The 20037-nt window shown below is 31.3% G+C and overlaps 2 protein-coding genes across 4 annotated transcripts in view; both read left to right on the forward strand.

Annotated features, from left to right (window-relative positions):
• Positions 1 to 1354: 1354 nt before the first annotated feature.
• The window catches only part of LOC132722054 (uncharacterized), a 32597-nt gene continuing 13914 nt past the window's right edge, over positions 1355 to 20037 (forward strand). Inside the window, exons 1-4 of one of the 3 annotated variants that reach the window (XM_060706479.1) lie at positions 1480 to 1750; positions 2398 to 2545; positions 3200 to 3633; positions 4597 to 6555. In XM_060706479.1, the coding sequence (XP_060562462.1) occupies positions 1531 to 1750; positions 2398 to 2545; positions 3200 to 3633; positions 4597 to 4895 (1101 nt within the window). In that variant the 5' untranslated portion in view covers positions 1480 to 1530 and the 3' untranslated portion in view covers positions 4896 to 6555. Of the gene's footprint in view, positions 1751 to 2397; positions 2546 to 3195; positions 3634 to 4596; positions 6556 to 20037 lie in introns of those variants that run through there. The other 2 variants (XM_060706471.1, XM_060706487.1) reach the window with 2 other exon arrangements.
• LOC132722071 (vitrin-like) lies at positions 15258 to 19509 on the forward strand. Its single transcript, XM_060706500.1, has 4 exons — positions 15258 to 15530; positions 16759 to 16905; positions 17587 to 18024; positions 18617 to 19509. The coding sequence occupies exons 1-4, from the start codon at positions 15317 to 15319 to the stop codon at positions 18913 to 18915; spliced, it is 1098 nt and encodes a 365-aa protein (XP_060562483.1). The 5' UTR covers positions 15258 to 15316; the 3' UTR covers positions 18916 to 19509.

The raw sequence follows: 20037 nt of genomic DNA on the forward strand, positions 1-20037 counted from the left end.
AGACATACATCTGAGGACCTTATTGTTGCGCCACCTTTGAACTCGGAACGGCAGCATAAGCACTACTGGGGAGTGTAAACCGGTTAATGGTGAAACAAACCTTACTCTTAGACATGACATTTTCCTTTAAAACGATACAGTGCAATGAACTTAATCCTCGCCTAACGAAGTTCTAACAGCTATGATTATAAAAGGTCAAATAAGTCAAACACTCTTGTAAATACATATGAAAAGTAAACAAAATGACCTTAACAAAAAGAACTTGATGTCTAAACGAAAGACAGAACAGCAAAATTACCTACAAGGGTCCGGCGAAGTAGAAATTAAAGACAACTCAGTCCGAACGGGTTTCAAGAATAGTCCATCTTTGAGAATTCCTCTTGGGACGTCGTATGTATGCGAATTGTCCAACAGTAAAAGGGTTGAGTATTAAGCATGTATGTCTTAAAATAATAGATTTTTTTTTAAATAAGTTGAGTAAGTTTGTAAATCACATTTCCATTGGAATCAGACTGGCTAATCTTTAGTCACAGAAGATTTTCAACTTGCGTGAATTTTGAAATTGAATCGAGATTTTACACTTGATCTCACGCAGTTATATTAACCTAAAGACTTTACCATATATACTCAGACGAACGTGTGCATTAGGTTTGAATGTGTTTTACCGCTCTTTTTGTATATATCCACAATTACATGTATATTGTCGATTTTGAATTTGCTTTAAGTATATTAATGATATTTTAATCAGGAAAGCGAGCACAACCCACTTTTCTGGCACGCTACGGTTTAATTATTTTCATCTAGGATTATAAATTTTCCAGTTAAATGTAAAAAACCCGGTCTAATTTTTTAAGCACACACATTTAGATTAGTCTTGATTTTTTTTTATTTTATAAAATGTCATTTTAGTTTCTTCAAACGAAATCGTAATTGAGCGTATGTTGTCCAGCATGTAAAAAAACTGTCATCCTTAATATAAATCGGACGCAACAGTTGCTAGTGCAAAGTGATATATTCATTCATAAATATAAACTATAACTATTGTCATGTACAGAATATCTCGTAGTATTGACAATTTACTTACCTTTTAAATCTTACTATCTATTATAAAAGTAAATTGAACTTTTGAAGAGAGATACTTAACGCGGACAACAAATCAAACGTAGGGACATTCACAAACGTAAACATTTTTGGATGAAAAGACAAACATGTGAATTTACACGGAAGGGCAAATAATAATGTAAACTATATATAAAAACAATTTATTATACTTTAGATACGTTAAGAGGCTATGGTTGACCTTAACTGAACGACATTGCAGAATAATTATTTCGTATTATTTAATTACGTGACAACTATCGTCTTCTCGAGTTGTGCATTGGCGTAAATACTACAAAATAACTTAAGTACTTCATGGTTTTACGTCTTCTAGGGTTTGTCAATTGCATTATATAAGGCAGTCTTTATGCAGTTATTATAAAAAAACTCGAAGTTTGAATTATTCGAAATATTGTGAAAAAACACACACTCATGATTTCGTGCTATTATAAAGTTAACCTACTTTTCATATGTCTTATGATTACTGAGACTTGGTCATTTTGGAAAAAATCATCAAAAGTAGATTGTAGCGTGACGCCATGGTCTCCATGGAGTTTAGTGAACAGTGCCGGACATCAGACGAGAATGAGGCGAATAATGCGCTATCCTCAAAATGGCGGCCAGCCATGTCCTTCACTTACAGAGACAAAAGGTAGTTTTTTTTATCAAATTGAAATATTATAATCAGGTGAGCGATAAAAAGGCCACCATGGCCTTCTTGTTTTAAATACATATACATCTGACAATATTTTTTGTTTCTAACAGTTATTGAAACAAAATTTATCTTAAAAGTTATCTTGAAATTTTAGTTGTTTCGAACAGTTACAGGGAAATCGTTTCAGAAATTTTCAGTAATTCTTGTTTCTGAGGTTTCTGAACAAATAAGCAATAAGTTTTGGCTCTGTTTGATATTTATATAATTTTTGAGAAATGGAAATCCTATATGAATGAAGTTGCGTTTTATTTTTGTTTTAAGTTTATTTGTTCTATTTTCTGAAAGAAGAGAAATTGTAATTTTCTTCTGCCAACACGGTTTAGGTCATACAACGCCGAAACAGGAAAAATGATTTTGGCTTACCTCGGGTGTAAAGAATTCAAGCAAAATCACTCTACACGTCTTAATTTAGAGATTAATAGACTTCAGTAATTAGAATTCATTAGTAGTTTCTTACGATAACACAGTGTTAAACGGTGGCTATTTTGATGCCTCAACCGGTAGGGGCAATCCCTCAGCCACAAGGGGAGCGTTTCTCTTATAGTAAATATTTATAAAAACTCACGAACATATTTTCTATTTAGATTCAGCAGATTGTACAGTGACACCGTGGTCGACATGGAGCGCAGAATTTGGCTTCGGACAACAGTCGCGTATCAGAACTGTTGTAACACAACCATTTGGAACAGGGAAGCAATGTCCTGTTCTGGAGGAAATCCGAAACACTGGTATGTATAATATATACCGATGTATACTGAAAAAGCGTTTTTTAAAGCATATGTTACATCTTAAATGCTGTAAGCAGATACATTCATTACAACGAAAACAAATAGTCGGTTTGGCTTCATAAAGTCTAGCGTAGCAATGCATTTTAGACTAAACTCTGTTATAGACATTGATAATTTTTATCGTACTTCTCTCTCTCTATATATATAAGAGTTTTTTAGGTTAAAAATTATTATGATCATTTTATCAAACGTTTATCGGCGCAAATATACTGTTTGGCGTTTATGTACATTCAAATACAACATTTATTGCCAAAGATAAAATAATTCACTTTGTTAAACACTAAGCATTTTAATAAAGATTATGATGATCATAATTGAACGATTAGTAAATTCGGCAAATTGGAAATTAAGTGTCGTGTAATAAAAGACAGTGATATGACTTTTATTCGTTTAATTTGAAGAGCTTTGAGCAATGTATAATTGAACACAAAACCACTTTTACGATTTAACAACCAAACATTTATACAAAGGATTGGGTTCACTATACTGGCAATGTAAGCGAAACATGAAACTATTGTTTTAATCTCGTATTGAGTAATGTAAGATCCATAACAGGAAGGTTGTATATATTTTTCTTGTTTTTTATTCTTTCAGGTAGATTTCCTAGCGTTAATGTAACGGCAAAAAATGTTCAAAACTTTTTTGCCCGGCCAAATGGGAACTACTTTAGAGATGCAAAAGAATCAACTCAAAGTCAGAATCTGCATTTGTCAAGGGATTTAGTAATCATTATGGACAGTTCAGGAAGTATTTTAAGTCATAGGTTCAAAGTGGCAAAAGAGCAAACTGCCAAACTTATAGGTTTATTATGTCCTAATAACCCGTTTGATAAGATTCCAGGATTTCCCTATCAATATAACCAAGCCGCTATGTTGACATTCTCATCAGAAGTGGTTGAAAACTTCGATTTCAATACGTACAATACGACCGCCAGAATTCAAAATGCCATCAACAGTGTCATATACTTGGATGGGACTACAGATACCAAACAAGCGTTTGATCAAGCAAGGGGCCTTTTCCTTCCGAGCAAAGGTACTGCAATTTTCGAAATATCGTACAAAGTTTACATGTTTTCATATTTTAATTGGGTAGTGTACAATCACATTTAGTTCAACTTTGTTGAATTTGATCAAGTTGTCGAATAATATTGCACAGTTCAAATTGAAAAAAAAAACAACATTACACATATCATAAGCCTTTGTAATTGAATGTCGAATTCCAGATTTAATAGCAGATTATAGCGTGCAATAAAACATGGTGATTCAAGAGGAATAATGTCATTCCGATATAATTAATGATAATATGTTGAACTACACTCTGTAGGTTAACTTTATGTTTATTGGTTTGTTGACAACGTAGTATCTCTTTGAATCCTCTACGTCCCTTTCTTAACACTTTGCACTCCATGTATTTTGAACACTTCAATAGATTATTCCTTTTAATTCAGAAATAATTTGAACATTATAATCATGATCAATGCTTACCATTTTGATTTTAGACGTAAGATTTGTCACAGTTGTTCATCTGCATACTTTTATATATACTATGCTCAAATATTGATATTAGAAATACTGATAATTGCTACATAGTCTCTTTGTAAATATTAAATAACCATGCTTTGACTTCACACAGAGTTGATATGTTATGTTCAGAATAGTACACACTATAGACGGTCACAATATGAATTAATAGTGGCAGTTCTTTTTAAGAAAAGACAACTTTACTTGTATTGGAGAACGCAGCTTCCCATACATAGATTATTTAATTTTATTCAAATAAGACATATTCAGTAAGAATTTCATAGATTTCAATAAATTACTGTGATTAAAATATTAACTGAATGATGAGCATACTATATCTTTACATTAACTAAAAAAAGAAGTGCAGTCAGAAAGATATAGTTACTTTCTTCCTGCAATCCTTGACTACTAAACACAGGAACAAACACAAGTGTATTTTGATTACAATTTCATTTTTGTTAATTTCATTTTTTAGGTGTAAGAGATGCAACACGAGTTAAACGCGAGGTACTGATTTTGACTGACGGACGGTCAAACAATCCATCACAAACTCTGGCTGCGGTTAAAAAACTTAAATTAGTGGCGGATGTATACGGTCTAATGATAGGAGGCTTTTCAAAAGCAGGGATGAATGAAGTCACACAATATGTGTCTTCACCAATTAGCGAGCATTTGTTCTGTATTGAGAATTTCCAACAACTGAGAGATTTATTAGAACTAATTGAAGCCACAAAGACAAACGCTAAGGAAGATTGGTGTGCACCTTTTAATTAGTAGAATATCGTTGACATTTATAATTGCACGCCCCTAGACTTATTCTAATATTTGTTAAGTATTAAGTATTTTCAATGGGTATAGGTTCAATGCAGGATAAATTGAACTAGTTAAAGGAAATTACATTATGTGAAGTCTAGCGAGCATGATGATATTTTATTGAACGATTTTAATACATATTGTTATGAACCTGCACGATAATATATAAATGTTTTAGCACATACCTAAAAGAGTTCTGTTTACAGTGAATTTAAAAGAAATTGCATTTGCGCGCGTAAATTGTATTGGTAACATAGAGCAAACTTTTACGCTTTGCTGTATTTTGACATAACCTCAATATGTTCGTATTTTGACGTCACGTCAGACTATTTAAATGGAGGTCGAGGTACATAGATGATGGTTGCACGGGTTTGAAATAATTATTTTTTTATTAACGACGAGTGAAGACATAAAGTAAGTAATTAAATTAGTTTGTAACTGTCACTGGAGTGTTATGTTTGTGCTTCTCAACATACCCTGCCAATATAACATGGTTTTGAAGGCACTGAGTTCTGTTAGCTAATAGCATCGTTTTGCCTTGTTCATCATTGTTTTCGTTTTTTTATGTATTTTCATACTTCTTAATTTTAAAGTTTTTCTAGCGTTCCATTTTTTTTATCCATGATCTGGTGGTGTGTGATTTTATAATGAAAAAAAAATCAGTTTATGATAATACTTATCTTAAGTAATCATAATAAAAATTGTTTAAATTAAAGATAAAGTTTACATATTTTCGATCCTTGAAGACCGTTCAGCACGACACTATTATAATGAGAGCATGATTTTGGTAATTTTGGTTCTGTCTAATTTAGTTTGTCTGGGTGGTTTCAGTTTTCCTCACTTGAATACTTTTTTATCACCCGTAGGAGATATGTCGCCTGTGTTTTAAATTTTATCTTTTGACAGCATATCGGTGATATGCAGGCTTCATAATGATTCATTCATGATTCCCTCTCAAAATTCATTTTTTTAGTTTTGCCCAGTTTTTTTTCTCATTTAGGGCACACATATTTTTTACTTGGGTGACAATATGCCATTTTTCATGGAGTTGCCTCAACGTTTCACATTGAAGAATCCATTATAACCGGCAAATTACACACATGTGGAGGTTTCTTATTGAAAGAGTTACCATGTATTATGTTGAGTTCTACTTAAACCGGTGCTAGGGGGGAGTGGACGGTGGCTTGCAACTACCACTACTGTCTATAAACAGGTTTAATCGAACTGTGCCTGCAACATTTCAATTTTGACGAGTTGCATTTTCTTTAGTGATTCGGTAATCTCTTTTTTTATGGTTTACATATTTGTCATCTTGTAGAATCAATAACTTATATCATTAAGTTGTTAACATATTACCGGTAAATGAATATGTATCGGTTAGATTGACAACTTTTCAAATTCATTTTTAGCAAATCGACAGGCGAAACGTTACTTTTGGGCATTAAGATTAATAGTATTTGAAACATGTAGTAACAATACATGTCTCAATCAAATATATATGTCAACAGAAAAATGGCATTTTATGAAATAAGCTTAAACAATACGTATATAGATCTCTGTCACAGTGCTGTATCATATTGTATCATTGTCTTTTCTGATCAAATTAAAATATAAAATTTCACTGTACACATTGTTTTTCTTTTTTCCCTTCTGGATAGTTATGTCTTTGAGCAATCTCTGGGACATAACTCTGATCAACAAGAAACGTTTTAGATTGATAGATCTCATTGAGTAGAAGTGTATTTGATAAAAACTGTAAATCTACGTTACCAAATTTGGAGTTATTGCCCTTTTTACATAAAATTATTTACACTGTACTTGGTCCGGGCATAATTCAACAAAAATAACAAAAGTCACCAACTAGAAAGTACTTCACTCGTTCTAAACCCATTCAGAAAGTATCAACCGGTTCAACCGGTTCTTGTATTTCATTATCCACCGTCATTTCGAAGAAAAAAGGGGGTCTGCCGTTTCATAATTAAACCCTTCATCAAAGGAGCTTGATTTTACTTGACACACATTTTATTTTAATTAAAAGATGTTTCATATGTGACATCCATACTCATACCTACAAGGTCAAACTTAAAATTAAAGGTCAACATTGTTTGTTGGAGGGTATATGTCGTTTACAATGTTAATGTCGCGATGTTGTTACATTGAATTGTTATGAAACAATTTTAACGTTTATCATAGATTTTAAGATCTTGGTTTACTTTCTACAAAGGTGGCCACAACAAATCCACGGAACTAGATCTTCAAGTAGACCAGGCTAAAATTGACGTTAGTTCATTTATGAACATGACTTTCAAAGTCAAATGCCTAAAGTTTGCTATTTATTTGCTGATTTTGAACAGAAGTGGGCATGACTTTGTTATTTTTGAATGGATTATTGTCAAACCTTGAACACGTCATAATTAAAGGATATACCTTTAGGTTAACCAGAAAAATTTTGATTATTCACTCTTAATGACCTTGAGGGTCAAATGATTGAAATTTTCTCTTTTTTTCTGAAGCTGGCTAAATAAATGGATGGACTTATATTAAGACAAAACATTCTTGAGGACAAGACCTTTACATATATAAAACCCAAATTGACATTGGCTCATTTATGACTTTGGCCTTGAATGTTAAATCTTTGAAATTTCACTGACTTATTATAATTAAGTGCCACTTGGTAATTAATAATTGGATTATCTTCATGCTTGGATATAACAGCCTTTTGGAAATATATTTTATAAAATTGACCTTTCAATGACCTGGATTTTCAAAATCAAATTTAACTGTCTTTTTGTTAAGTTGTCCTTATGTAGTTATTTATGTACTGATTTCATTCTTACTTAAACAAACTAGGACTTGCTTCCAAACAAACATACTGAAAAATTTAGATGTGTCTTTGTCTTTTAATTGTCATTGACCGTCAGTGTCATATTTATGAAATTATCTTGGTTTTTCCTGTAACTGACTATAACGTTATTTTAAAAATTGATTAACCTCATATTTCAGTTCCTAACCTTTATGTATATCAAACACAAACTGGTCTTTCCCTTGTACTGACCTTGAATGTCAAATTATTGAATGTTTTCCGATTATTGTGATTTTAGCAATAATTAGTTGTAACTTGGTAATTAATCAATGAATTATCTTCATATTTGGACAAAACAACCTTTTGGACAAGACCTTCTTAAAGGTTGCACTTTTGTTTTTTGAATAATGAAATGAAAATGAAAATCTTATCATGTATTTTAATTTAGGACTACTCCTTTTAATTAAAAAGACTTACTTTTACAAATACTTGTTGAAAATATTAATATTATGACTGATTAAAAATGTTCTTTTTGTAAAAGTGAAAAGCTATAGCTAATTTCTCCACACATATATGTTTTGAAAGTATTTCCATTAATCCAATGTACTTTCACAAGCAAGTGCAGAATGCAGTTTTTTTCTAATATTGTTTATATTGTTTGGGACTTAAACTTTGTCTCAGTGATATATTGTTACATATACTACTTGCCTTGGTATAAACAAGTTCAGGTGCCCTTCAGTTGTTTCAGTTGCTTTTCAATTATTTAAACATGTTTAGTTTATTGTAGTTATGTTAAACTTAGACCCCTTGAAAAGCTTAAGTATGGATCACATTTGCAATTCATATGAACTATAAATTATATGCACACATTTACCTTACAAAATAAGATACAATATATTTATTTTCAATAATTTTTATAGTTATAACACGAAGCAGACACCGACAGATTTCCTGTCTTTCAAGATATCAAAGATTTTTTTCCAGATTTCCTTTCGCGAGTTATACATAACCTTGCTGTTTTAAGATGAAAAAGGAGTAACAGTTCCCACACCAACAATTTTCTTTTATTTCAAAATACCCTTATAGTAACGCTACTTCGAATGTAATTCAACTTATATTTGACGAACATATCAAGAAAAAAAATTACTGAATAATCATATTTGTTTAATTTATCGTGCAGATTTCGCAATCCCCTGAATATCCACAATAGAAACACAAGCTTGCTTCCAGTGTAAACATACAAATAATTCACCGAAATTAACTGTTTTTCTATAGAATGATGTTATAGGCAGATTCACTTCCTTTCTTTTTTTAAAAATCCATGTACATATTACGCATTGTTCAACAAAGATGTTTAGACAGTGGCGACATATTTAGGTAGTTCATGACCGTGTAAGAGATCCGGGCGTTGCGTTGACAATGCGGAATACTACCTATACTTGTTTATATTTGGAAATGAAAATTTTAATAAAAGATCTGACTTTATATCATCAAATACAGAAATAACAAACATTCACTTTATCGTGCTTAGTAGGCTGATTATGGAACCGAAGATTGATATGATAACTGAATATTACAAATAAAAGAGGTGTTAAGCAGGGTAGCAAGATCGATTATTGTCTTTGTATTTTGATTTTAGCTTTTTTAAACCATCAGTGCTGGTGTTTGAAGCTTTTAGGTAGAGTACTAGTAAATTGATAGATGCTTTTAGGAAGAGTACTAGTGAATTGATAGTGAATATTTTGACATGATAAGGTTTTGTTTCATCGACGATAGCTTTTAGAGGTTAAAGCAATAATATTCTATTTCGATCGAAACAAGGGAGGTTATCCTTATATAAGTTTGTTGAATTAAATTTGTTACGGTAATTTCCCTTTATTTGTGCCCTCAAAGTATTATAATTACACGTGTGATATGGTATACATAAGATAAAAATTCCATTGGTGTGTTTTACGTCATAAGGACAAAACAAAATGATCTTGAGGTTCTGGTAACATGCTGAAAAATAAAAGGGTAGGTAGGTCGGAAAACATTTTATTTTTTTAATAAGTATTTTATTAAATATTAACTTACTGTATGTGCGATATATACACTATAGGATACTCCATTTCTGAAATAAAATGTTCTACGTTAGGTGCGGAAATACAGGGTCGGTCAGGTTACTGGAACCACAAGATCATTTTGTTTTGGCCTAATCTCGCGTGAATGAGGCTTGTGGGAATTGTCATTTTATTTTATTTTATTTTTTTTTTGGTTTTTAAACATGAACGAGTATCAGTTATATAATTAAGTTATAATAATTATTTGAAAAACAACAGCCAATGAAAATGCGTTATTTACACCACGCGGTTTACACAGCATCGGGTTATCCTAAAATACGAAAGTGACTTTTTTGACGAAAGAGACTTTAAAAATATAAATTATAGCGTTTTAATAGAATTTTACAACAAAATTGCACTTTGAAGACGAATAATATTACAAAGTTATTATATTTATTATCAAAAATAATCATAATATTGATTTAATCGCCATTCATTTGCATAATTTCTCTGATCTTCTTTTCGCTAACATTGAAAAATACGAAAGTGACTTATAAGATATTCAAAAAAAGCTTTTAAATTGGAATTTATGCTCATATTTCAGTTTGTAGACGTATATTATCAAAAATTAATAATATCTATTGTCAAAAATATCATTATGATGATTTATACCCCACTTATTTGCATGATTTTTATATTTAAGTTCAGCGAACTACCTTTCGCTCACACTGAAAAATACGAAAATATTAAATATAGTATTTTAATTGAAATTTATAATAATTTTGCAGATTGTTGACGTATTTTTCATAAATGATTGATAAATTTTTCCCAAAATAATGATTATGATGATTCGATATCAAATTATGTGCATAATTTCTATACTGTATACAAGTTCAGAGATTTTCCTTTCGCTCACATAGAACAATACGAAAGTGACTTATTCGGACGACTGTGAGCGAGAGGAAATGAAAGTTCATGCAAAAATATAAAATTTGGCGTTTAAATTGAATTTGCAGTTTGAAGACGTATATTTTGAAAACTAAATTTGTTTTGGTTTTTTTTTTTTAATCGTTAAGATGATTTAATCTTCATTTATTTGCATAATGTTTATACATTTGTTGAGATATCTATCTTACTTTGACTGAAAACTTTAATCAAATCTACATCGTAAAGCATTCTCTGAATTTTGATATTTAGAGTAGTTTACAAAATATATAAAAATGAAAACACTTGACACTTGATTTTAGCAACTTGCACTAGCTCGGAAGAAGCGATAGAGCGATTTACCGTATGCCTCCTCTATCATTTACCAGGCGTGACATTAGATATGGCCCTTCCTTACTTTTTATACTGTATACATATTTCACAAGTTTTGTACCTTCAATTACTGACTTTAACAAAAATTCTATTGCCGGCGTATAAATATTTAACTTGTTATGATATTTCATTATAATAATTATTATTATTATACGATCAACATAACTAATGATTTTGTGCATTATCAGCTTTAGTTACTGACATATATTTATAGCCAGGTTAATAAACAGGACTGACTGTGCTATAGTCGACATGTTACATACATTGTCATAAATTCTTTATAAATTTGATAGACCACTTAAGCAGATGCAATGAATAAAATATAATAAAATATAAATGACGATAATTACCGGTTAAAAATGAGCTAGATTTTATTTGATCATATAATAAATGATGAGTATTGATGATTTTGTATTTTTTGCTTGACGTCTTGGATTTAAGTATGCAATGTTCTTACTTTTCCAAGTTTATTGAAATGTGAAAATTCGAATAATTTGTAAGACGTATGACCTTAAAATATGCATTAAGCAAAAATATTCTATATGTTTTAAACTATTAACTACTGTTAGATATTTCAGAAAGGGAAAATATGAAGAAAAGGTGTTTATTTGCTAAAATCATTTGTCATACCACTGATTATTTAAAATAGATGCATGTACTAATTGAAGTATCATAATCGAATTTGAAGATCAGGATTAGTCACCCAAGTATTTATTAATATCGTATGAAGATCATTTGTTAAACAATAGTATGTAGTACTCGTCGATATTTGTAACTGTAAGTTAAAACACCTGACTCTATACTATTTTTTACACAGTTAGAATTTATGATAATTATATTTAAGGGCGCATTACATAGTAGTGCAAACACTGCATACGGATGTTCTTAATTTATGAGCGGTTGATTTTACGCCACTGTAAAACATCATGTTATGCATTTTGAATTACCATAACACTCCTTGCCGGATACACTTTTACACACAATAATGATGTGGTTTATGAGTGTTTATACAACGTGCCTACGAAATGCATTGATGTTGTTGATCATGTTAGATTTATGTTCATGTTGATATTGTTTGTCTAAATATTATTATCAAGAAAGACACAAAATTAAAACATCAGCAATAAAACCGTCAGCAAAACCGATGAAGATTATTCTTTTTTCTTCTTGGTGTTAAGAATAACCCCGACGAATATAATATCAGAAGAAGACAATAAAAATATAGAAGAATGATAAAATTTGGTTCATTAAATGTATTGTTTTTGTCAGGTGTCTTTGATTTACAGACTTCATTTTAACTTGGGGACTGTACCCCGTTTTTCAGTGTGACCCTTCTATGGGTTCTACTCATCTGTGAATGTTTTTAAAAGCACAATTCTATCCCTTTCATGTTAAATATTGTATGTAACCTTAGCCGGTGCATGAGAGGTTGATTGACAGTAGCTTGCACATGGACGGACCAATCAAACCCTTATCGGGAAATTTCAGTTTTGCATCTTTGGACGTTCATCCAGACTTTTTTTAATTGTTCCATTGTACAATGTATAAGAACGGAAGAAAACAAGGGCACCAGTAGTTTTGATCTTAATGTAGATAATAGTTCTAAACATTACTATTAAAATAATTTATCTGAATTAAGGAAAACAATGCAGGTGAAAACTTCAAGTTTTGGAATATCGACAGTTTTTTTTTGGACACTACTAAAATATAAAAAAACAAGGTTAACAAGAAAGGGTGGCTTTCAATGAACGCATCTCTAATCACGTCTTAGCAACAAAGGACATCGGCAAGGTGCCCAACAAGACACCAAACAACAGGAGAGGGGCACATGGACAAAGTACGGACGGACTGTGTTACGTGCCAAGTGTAACTAGATGGATAGGAAACCAAAACCAGCAACAAGCTCTTTTAAACGTAACAAAATTTATTTACATGAAACAATTAAAAGATATTAAGTCAACAGTACAATTCACATTAAAAGTCGAAATTGTCCCTCAGAATTAAAGAATAATATTCTGATCCCAGAAAATAAAATTAATTTATGAGCACTTAGTCGAAATCCATCCAAGAATAAATATCGCAGCTTAAATTCCAGCATAAAAGTTTTTATTTAATAAATGGTGAGAGTTTTCCAAAGATGCCCTTTACAAATTTCAGCTATATATATTCTATCTAGGAATGTTCATTAATAACCAAGATATAAGACTTTTCCAGAAAGTAATCAACTATGATATCATTTTGCACTTGACAGTACCGTCCATGAACAGGTTCAATCAAACCGAGCCTGCAACATTTTCAATTTTGCCGTGTTGGGCTTTCTTTGGGAATTATATTTCTCTCCATTCTTAAAATAACCAAAATGTTTGCAACTTTTCCGGAAGGTTCTAAAGCACAAAGTAAACAACTTGTTTATGTCCAATATCTGGGGCAATCAGAAACCTAACCAGATGACCATTACAAAAGTACTTGTTGTCTGAAAGGTAGGCAGAGCAGCAAGATCACCTAGAAGCAGAAGACGAAAATTAAGACAACTCAGTCTAATTGGGTTTAAGAACTATGCGTCACTGAGTCTTCCACTTGGTCAGTCAGATGTAATAAAAAGAGGAAAGAGTAGTGTCCAACTGTGAAATGGTTGAACACTAAGCATATGTTTGTCTTAAAAACGTAGGAACATAACTTTTTTGTGAAGCGTAAAAAGCAGCATAAAATTATTACAATGACCAAAGATTTCTATAGAAAATCAGACTAGCTACTCCCTAGTCGAAGAGGAATGTTCAAATCAGTATTGAATTTTGAAATTTTAACGAAATTACGATTATGAAATTAATGAAATATTTCCGTAATTTATGATAGCGGTGGCTCTATTCTAATGAAAATATTCCGTTCATTAAAATTGTTTACATGGCAACAAGCTCTAGCAAATATAAAAAGCTGAGATACATATACAACGTATGGTAGGTACATCTTCATCTTATTGTGTATTAAAAACCATGTCAATTGATTGTAAAAATCTGAAAACAAAGTTGCCCCTCGGAAGCATAAATCACAACAAAATTACATGAAAATTGCAGACTCGGTTTGACTGAGTGATAATGAGTGCAACATCTCTCACGTCACGCCCCCTAGCACCGGCTTGAGCGCTACTCAATTCACAACACTTAATGGTGCTGGCATCTATGATCCCGAAGGACCAGAAAAATATAACACGAAAACTAAAACACAAACAAACAAACAACAAAAAACGGAAAGAACAAAAAAATAATTTTTGTGGGTCTTTTGGTTTGTTTGCCTACATATAAGGATTGAATGAAATGATATTGTACTGAGTATTTGAAACATTGTTTACTTACTTCACCATATCTGTACAGACGAACCTGTGCATAAATAAAGCTTGAATTTGTCTCAACGCTCAATATGTATTTCTCCCATTTCTTATGACAACGTGCAAAACCAACATTCACAGTTGCATATCTATAGTAGTTTCTGAAACCGCTTGAAGTAAATTTATGATACTATAATTAGGAGAGCGAGCACAACCCACATTTTGGAACGCTTTTTTAAAGTGTCATTTTAGTTTCTATAAACGAATTTATTTTCGGGTGTATATTGTCCCGCATATATAGCGCTATGTTAGAAACTAGAAACCTCTCTTAGCATTCTGAATCCTTCTTGACATGAATCTATTTTTACACATATGAAAATAGTTATATAATATGTATTTAATGTGCCTCATAGTAATTATAGTTATATTTGTATTGAATATGCCTCAAAGTGTTGACAATTTGAGTACAATTTAACTAAAACTTTTTATTATAAATGATAATTGGAAAATAAATAAGGATTGATTTAAAAACGGAATTCTTACCGCGGACGACCAATCAAACGTAGGGGCATACCTAACGTCATTATGTAAATCATTTAACAGTAAACAAAAACCTCAATGTGAATATACTAGGACGTGAAAATAAACAATAATATAAAAAACGGAATTTAATTAATTGAACGACGTTGCAGAATTATTTGATATCATTTGATTACGTGACAAATATCGTCTTCTCGCGTTGTGCGTTTGCGTAATTAGTACGAAATAACTTAAAAACTTCATGGTTTACGACTTCAAGGGTTTGTCAAATGAAATATATAAGGCAGTCTTTATGCAGATATTATTTAAAGAACTCTGTACGTTCGAGCTATTCGAGATATTTTAAAAAAATCACACAATCATGATTTCATGTTGTTATAAAGTGATTTTGTTTTTCTTATGTCTTATGATTACTGAGACTTGGTCATTTTGGAATACCTCATCAAAAGTAGATTGTAGTGTGACGCCATGGTCTCCGTGGAGTTCAGTGAACGGACAGCAGACGAGAATGAGGCGAATAATGCGTCATTCTCAAAATGGCGGAGAGCCATGTCCGTCAGTTTCGGAGACAAAAGGTACCATATTCTCAGATCAGATATGTTGTTTATTTTATTCTGTTAGATGTATGTTGTCTAGCTTAAAAAATCTACGAGTACAAGATTTTAAATGCAGCTTATTGTTATGTTGCTCTTTTTATTTGATAGAAACATTATTTTAATCAAGAAGAACAAATACTAGTTTTAGTTTTATGTTCTGATGTTAGTGACGTTTAAATAATTTATTTTGTTAACATTTTCACTTAAACGATTTACTTAACTATTGCCCAAAGTTGCATCGATATAATTGTATTAACTTCAGTGTTTAGTAAACGATCTTAGTATGTATAAAAAGATTGTACTATTCTTTTGAATATATAGTCACGATAGTATACTTAACCGTGAAAACACTGCTCTTACGTTACAAATAAGTCTCACGTCGTAAATTATAATAGATATCACATTTTAATTCTTATTGAAATTTTTTTTGCATACATGTTGTATATTATGATTAAAAAATCAAAATCAATTTCGCCATTTTTTAATTTTGATATACTGCTATCACATATTTTTTATTAATTATAAATAGATGAAAATATATTTGGTAATTTCACAAAAAAAAATCAACAACAAAACACCTTTGTTGTACTTAAAAAAAAAATTTACAGCTATAGATATGTCGCAAATTCATACTTTCTGATACATGGTTGCGATATTACAATTATGATATTGATACATATATAAAAATTCCCATTAGAATTAATTAACATATTTTTGTTCATTCTCTTTGATCAGGATATGGACTCTATGCAACAGTTGCATGCCAGTGACCGGCAAATAATAAGAAATCTTTCGACATGTAAAACTGTTCTTGAATACATAAGGGTATATAACTATGTACTCTTCGAGCAGTATCTGTAACGAATTTGGTAAAATGAATGTCAGAGATAAACCCATGAGCCACCTTCATCATTTCATAGTCTTTTTTTTTAAAAGAATACCTCCCACAAACACACACACAAAAGAGAAAAAAGTCCTGTCAGAAAAAGAAACGTTATTTATGAAAAAATCAATTAAAGCAAATCTTGGTCTAGTTTGATATCTGTAACTTACCTTTTCTTATTGCAATGAAAATGTCACACGTCCTTAAAATATGTAGATTGTTATTATCTAACCATTTTCTTTGTCGAAATATCAGGATATCTTTTTTAATATGGTAATGATATGTAAAAGCTGACTAAGTTCATGACAATATTCTCGAATTCAGATCCAAATTCGGATTGTACAGTTTCATCTTGGTCGACGTGGAGTGCAGTCTTTGGGTTTGGACAACAATCACGTGTCAGAACTGTTATAACACAACCTACTGGAACCGGAAAGCAGTGCCCAGTTCTTGAAGAAATCAGATACACTGGTAAGTTTAAATGAATAGCATGTTTAGTAGTGTGTCACATTGTAGCATTGTACCACATTATAAATGCTTAAAGACAGATCCTTTAGTAGTGTGTCACATAGTAGCATTGTACCACATTATAGATGCTTAAAGACAGATCCTTTAGTAGTGTGTCACATTGTAGCATTGTACCACATTATAAATGCTTAAAGACAGATCCTTTAGAAGTGTGTCACATTGTAGCATTGTACCACATTATAAATGCTTGAAGACAGATCCTTTTGGTAACAAAAGAAACAAATATCAAAAAAGACAATCGAAATGAGAATTTGGTTTCTTATAAACAAACTATAGTACATCTGCATGTGAGTAAACATTTCATGTAATAAAAAAAATATTCCTATATGTCCAAAACTTTCACTTCATTAATTATGATCGTCTTTATTTAGCATTTTTAACAGAATACATGATGATCTTAAAAGAAGAAGTCGAGATTTCGGCAAAATAAAAAAATGCTATCTTGCACTGCTTTAAAAAAGATTTGAAATTGATTGCTAACCAATCCAATGGCTTTGTACAAATGAGGAGGTTGGCTTTACTCAATACTGTCAGTTTAGTCATAGTGTGTCGGTATAGTGAGTTTTATTTAGAGTATGTTAGAAAGATAAATGTTAGATTGAACATATTCTATTTTTATTTCAGGTAAAATACCAAGTGTTAATGTGACAGCAAAAAATGTTCAAAACTTCTTTGCCCGACCAAGCGGAAAAGTTTTAAGTCAAACAATAAAATCATCTCAAATTCAGAGTCAGGATTTATCAAGAGATTTAGTGATCATTATGGACAGTTCTGGTAGCATTGGTAGCAATGGGTTCCAAGTGGCAAAAGAGCAAACTGCCAAACTTATGGGTCTATTATGTCCTACCGCCCCGTTTGATAAGATTGCCGGGTCCCCCTATCAATATAACCAAGCCGCCATGTTGACATATTCAACGAATGTGGTTGAAAACTTTGATTTCAATAGATACAGTACCACTGTCAATATTCAGAATGCCATCAAACGTGTCAGATATGCAGGAGGGGGTACAAGTACCAACAAAGCGTTTGATCAAGCAAGGGGCCTTTTTCAGCCGAACAAAGGTACTTTAATTTTCTAACTATTACAATACTCACATAATTTTATGGTGTATACTTTGAATGTTTATCAATGAAATCAATTTGGAGTGTGTAAACTTTAAGACGGTTTGAAATTTAAATAAACTGTTATATACATGTAATCAAAAATATTATTGGCATGTGTGAATGGTATTTTGAGATTCAAAAACTTTTATAACGAATTACATGTTTATACTAATCCTAAAACATGTAATATCATATGGTGCCGCAATAAGAAAATATTCTCGTCTTTTACACTCATAGAAACGTAATTTATGGAAATATGTTGAACTTCACGAGTAGCTATACTTGATGTTATTGCCGTATCTTGCGTCTTTTGCCGCGATGTCTACTTCCCTTTCTTAACGCATTGCATATAATCCTATAATAGCTTATAGCTTATATAATAGCTTATACTCTTTTACTTAAACATGATTCTAACAATGTAAGAACATATGTCGTCATATTTGCTTGTTACAATTGTTTTATTTTGGTTATCTCCTAATTTAATTAATAGTAGAGGCAGTAGTAGTATCGGTAAGATAAATTCCAATTTTGTTTTTGTTTCTTTTTTCAGGTGTAAGAGATGCAGCACGTGCTAAACGCGAGGTACTTATTCTGACTGACGGAAGATCAAACAGTCAATCACAAACTCTGGCTGCGGTTAGAAAACTTAAATTAGAGGCGGATGTATACGGTCTAATGATAGGAAGCTTTTCAACCAGTGGAATGAATGAACTCACACAATACGTCTCTTCACCAATTAACGAACATTTGTTTTGCATTGAGAATTTCCAACAACTGAAAGATTTATTAGCACTCATTGAAGACACAAAGAAGAAAGCCGGTGTAGATTGGTGTGCACCTTTTAATTAGTAGAATACGATGACATTTATAGCATCTCGCCTTATTCTAATAGATTTATTCTAATATTCATGAAATGTTTGAGGTCATCCAATGAGTGTAGGTTCAATACAGAATTCATTGAACAAGTTAAATGAAATTATATAAATCATTCAATGTACCTACACGAATATTATATTCTTTCAAGCGTACATGTATATCTTTTAGAAGATCTGTTTAAACTGTTTATATATTTTTTGCATCGACGCGCGTATAGTGTAAGGGAGTTGTTAAAGTTGCACGGAATAGTAAAAAAATTTTTTTTTAATGTCAAGTTAACACATAAAGTAATTGAATTAATTTGTGACTGTTATTAGAGCATCCGCTTCCACCTTTCTTTGACACTGTGTCCTCTTTCGTTTTTAGTGTGTTCCGCGCTGGATACCCTTCCAGTGTGGCTAGGTTATGATGGCGCTGCGTTCTTTGAACGCCGCCAGGCTATGTGGATCCTTATTTACATTTTTAGGCATTTATATATTTCTCAATTTATAATTACTTTTTGTTTTTAAACTTTGATCGTTCATGAGATGATTTGCAATTTTATTATGAAAAAAAAAATAGTTAAAAATAATGCTCTTAATCTTAAGTAGCCATAATTAGACTTGGTTTACATATCAATCCTCTTGCAAAATCAATAATTTCTATATTATCAAGTTGATAAAAAGTAATGCTTTGATTGACTTTCAAGTTTATTTTAGCGAACCAGCAAAATGTTTACTCACCATCTTTGGGCATTAATATTAAATTTTGAAGAAATATATGCAATAATAGTACATGACTCAATCAAACTAACATATCAACAAGAAAATGTGAAACATTAAGTATATAAGTCGATTGATGTTTCTCAAAATGCTTCATGTATCATATTACACTAACATCTATTAAAATTTGATATTTTATTGTACAAATTGTTTTTATCTTTTCTTCCTTTTCAATTGCAAAAATATGACTTCGCAAATGCAAACAGTCATGCCTTTGAGTTTGATTGTTATAATTTATTGCCTGAGAACAAGGAGAAAATATTGAGAAAAAAAAGAAACAAAAAACAAAAAAAAACACGTGAAAGCAAAGATATAAAGAAATATTTTAAGTGTA

Source organism: Ruditapes philippinarum, unplaced genomic scaffold (assembly GCF_026571515.1).
Source record: "Ruditapes philippinarum isolate M1 unplaced genomic scaffold, ASM2657151v2 ctg4838_1_1_1_1, whole genome shotgun sequence".
Taxonomy (NCBI): Eukaryota; Metazoa; Mollusca; class Bivalvia; order Venerida; family Veneridae; genus Ruditapes; species Ruditapes philippinarum.

Bases quoted from the DNA above. Each gene is read 5' to 3' on its own strand.
- LOC132722071 (XM_060706500.1), top strand. From the start codon at position 15,317: ATGATTTCATGTTGTTATAAAGTGATTTTGTTTTTCTTATGTCTTATG. The intron at 15,531-16,758 runs GTACCATATTCT...TCTCGAATTCAG, and splicing joins GTCAGTTTCGGAGACAAAAG to ATCCAAATTCGGATTGTACA. The intron at 18,025-18,616 runs GTACTTTAATTT...TTCTTTTTTCAG, and splicing joins CCTTTTTCAGCCGAACAAAG to GTGTAAGAGATGCAGCACGT.